At 36.5% G+C, this 3002-nt stretch overlaps 1 protein-coding gene across 2 annotated transcripts in view; it reads right to left on the bottom strand.

Moving 5' to 3' along the window:
• USP9X (ubiquitin specific peptidase 9, X-linked) overlaps positions 1-3002 on the bottom strand; it is a 148691-nt gene that overhangs the window by 34096 nt on the left and 111593 nt on the right. For both annotated transcript variants that reach the window (XM_011980179.1, XM_011980180.1), the window contains exon 30: positions 2439-2661. In XM_011980179.1, the coding sequence (XP_011835569.1) occupies positions 2439-2661 (223 nt within the window). The remainder of the gene's footprint in view (positions 1-2438; positions 2662-3002) is intronic.

The following is a 3002-nucleotide window of genomic DNA, read 5'->3' as shown; positions in this document are numbered from 1 at the left end:
TTCATTAAATAAATAAATAAATAAAAATAAAATAGGGAGGCTGAGGCCGGAGAATGGCGTGAACTCGGGAGGCGGAGCTTGCAGTGAGCTGAGATCCGGCCACTGCACTCCAGCCTGGGCGACAGAGCGAGACTCCGTCTCAAAAAAAAATAAATAAATAAAAATAAAAAATGAATAAAATAAAATAAAATAAAATATACAGCAACAAGCACCGCTGTGTAGCTTCTTATCTAATCACCCGCAAACACGTTTTGTATGATGTTGCTTCTATAGCAGTCTCAAAAGTACAAGATAGTATAATGCTAATGTCTACATGCTAACTTTACTTGCGTCTTTACTTTTAGACATTTTTCACTTTCTTAATATTTTATACTTCTGCCTTCTTTTGCCAAGGAATGAAATGTTATCTAAATATATCAACACATTATAATTTCCTCAGTTTTAAATAATCCTAAAACCATATGGGCTCTCATCCTGGTTCTGATGCTTATCACCTCTTTTTTCCCCCCACCTTTAGGTGACTTTGTTTCTTCCTAGTAAATGTAATAATAAAAGTAACACTTGCTTTTCCTATATCTATAATGCTACTGTGAGGAGGGAGCAACACAGTAGATTTGTGATAATTGTAAATCACTGCACATCTTCCTATCTCCCTCTACCTAGTATAAACCTGGAAACAACATTAAGTATCACTGTCTAGGGGACCAGTTAATTATATCATACTAAACTGCATGGCCAAAAATGAATTAGGTAAATATTTATGTGTTGACAGGGAACAATGACAGATAGCGAACGATGCAAACAACATTATACTATACTCCAATCCGTGATCAAAAAATTAACCCCCATTAAGTTAAAAAAAAAAAAAATTCTCACATACATAGATTTGATAGGACAGCTAAAGGTCTAACCTTTTAAGCAATCAATTTATTCAGAAATTCCTAAGATGTTATTTAAAACTTCCAAATATTCTGAAACACATTAAAAAGTAATTTGACATGTTCTTAAAGATTTACTATAATCAGTTATATTCTTAAGTGTTCTAAATAGCGATTTTCTCTTAAAACGAAACAGCACCAACTATGCTTATTTCTGCTTTTTCTGTTATTAATATTTTATATTGCCCTTGCCCTTTTGAGCTTCAATTCCTTATCTGTAAGATCTGAAATCTGCAGCCTATTCATGCGCCTGATGTGGGCATTAAATAAGAACATAAATAAGGTGCACTAAAATGGTAACTTCTCATGTTCTAATCTTCAAAGCCAGATTTTCTTCGAACTCATAATGTTAAGGAACTTCTAAGTGAGGACCCGAAAGGTTTTCCAATACATGCAATTTAAAGTTTTAAGTCTGGGCCAGGTGTGGTGGCTCACACCTGTAATCCCAGCACTTTGGGAGGCTGAGGCGGGTGGATCACCTGAAGCCACGAGATTAGCCTGGCCAACATGGTGAAACCCTATCTTTATTAAAAATACAAAATTAGCCGGGCATGGTGGCAGGTGCCTGTAACCCCAGCTACTTGGGAGGCTGAGACAGGAGAATCACTTGAACCTGAGAGGCACAGGTTGCAGTGAGCCGAGATTGCGCCATTGCACTCCAGCCTAGGCAACAAGAGTGAAACTCTGTCTGAAAGAAAGAAAGAAAGAAAAGAAAGAAAAGAAAGAAAAGAAAGAAAAGAAAGAAAAGAAAGAAAAGAAAGAAAAGAAAGAAAAGAAAGAAAAGAAAGAAAAGAAAGAAAGAAAGAAAGAAAGAAAGAAAGAAAGAAAGAAAGAAAGAAAGAAAGAAAGAAAGAAAGTTTTACGTCTGTACTCTACGGCATTTACTTTGGCTACTTTTTCACGTGGAGTTTGAATTTTATGTCAGGTTTCATGATATGAAACTTATCTTGCCAAATAGCAACACCATTTATAGGATGTCATTTAACAAATGTTTGAATTTTTTTCTATACAAGGTGGTCTGCTTATAATGGTCTTATTTATTTCTCCTTTTTTTTTTTTTTTTTTTGAGATGGAGTCTTGCTCTGTCACCCAGGCTGGAGTGCAGTGGCACGATCTCGGCTCACTGTAACCTCCACTTCCTGGGTTCAAGCAATTCTCCTGTCTCAGCCTCCTGAGTAGCTGGGATTACAGGTGTGCACCACAACGCCCAGCTAATTTTTGTATTTTTAGTAGAGACAGGGTTTCGCCATGTTGGTCAGGCTGGTCTCAAACTCCTGACCTCAGGTGGTCCACCCACCTTGGCCTCCCAAAGTGCTGGGATTACAGGCCTGAGCCACTGTGCCCGGCCTATAATGGTCTTATACATTCATTCACTAAAAATGTTAAACTAGTTACTGAAAGAAATATATAAGTTGGAAATATTTTCTGAAAGAAAAACAGGAAAACAGGACTGTGAAACACTGAAATGATCAATTATCACATTATATTAAAAATACTTACTAGTTATTGCTGTGCCAATGTAATACATTTCAGTCAAAGAATCTACTATTTGTTTGAGATTCCTCACACAGCCAACAGCTAATGCTACAAGTAATTCAAAACCAGCATTAATTGTAGGTGGTGAACCACAGACTGGAATAGCCTGTTCAGCTGGGAGCTCTCCATTTCTCATATACTGTAGGTAAACATTGGATGCAGGAAATATGAAATCGTCAATTAATTCCTAAAAAGTTGAAAAAGGGATTACATATTAGCAATGCTATATATTTTTAGAAAAAAAGAAAAGTCTCTTGTAAGTAAATCATTTTAAAATTAAAATCATTGGAATTTAAGATCTTATTACATCTCAGAAAACTCAGATTTTCTAATAAAAAGATCTTCCTTCAAAACACTATTTTCTATCATTAACATACCTAATTTCCCAGGTTAAATAAATCTGTAAATATTAAGAAAGAACTGAATGTAAGGGCCGGGCGCGGTGGCTCAAGCCTGTAATCCCAGCACTTTGGGAGGCCGAGACGGGCGGATCACGAGGTCAGGAGATCGAGACCATCCTGGATAACA

Source organism: Mandrillus leucophaeus, unplaced genomic scaffold, assembly GCF_000951045.1.
Source record: "Mandrillus leucophaeus isolate KB7577 unplaced genomic scaffold, Mleu.le_1.0 Scaffold209, whole genome shotgun sequence".
Taxonomy (NCBI): Eukaryota; Metazoa; Chordata; class Mammalia; order Primates; family Cercopithecidae; genus Mandrillus; species Mandrillus leucophaeus.
Note: the sequence above shows the minus strand (reverse complement) of the source record. Positions and strands in the feature narration are given on the sequence as shown.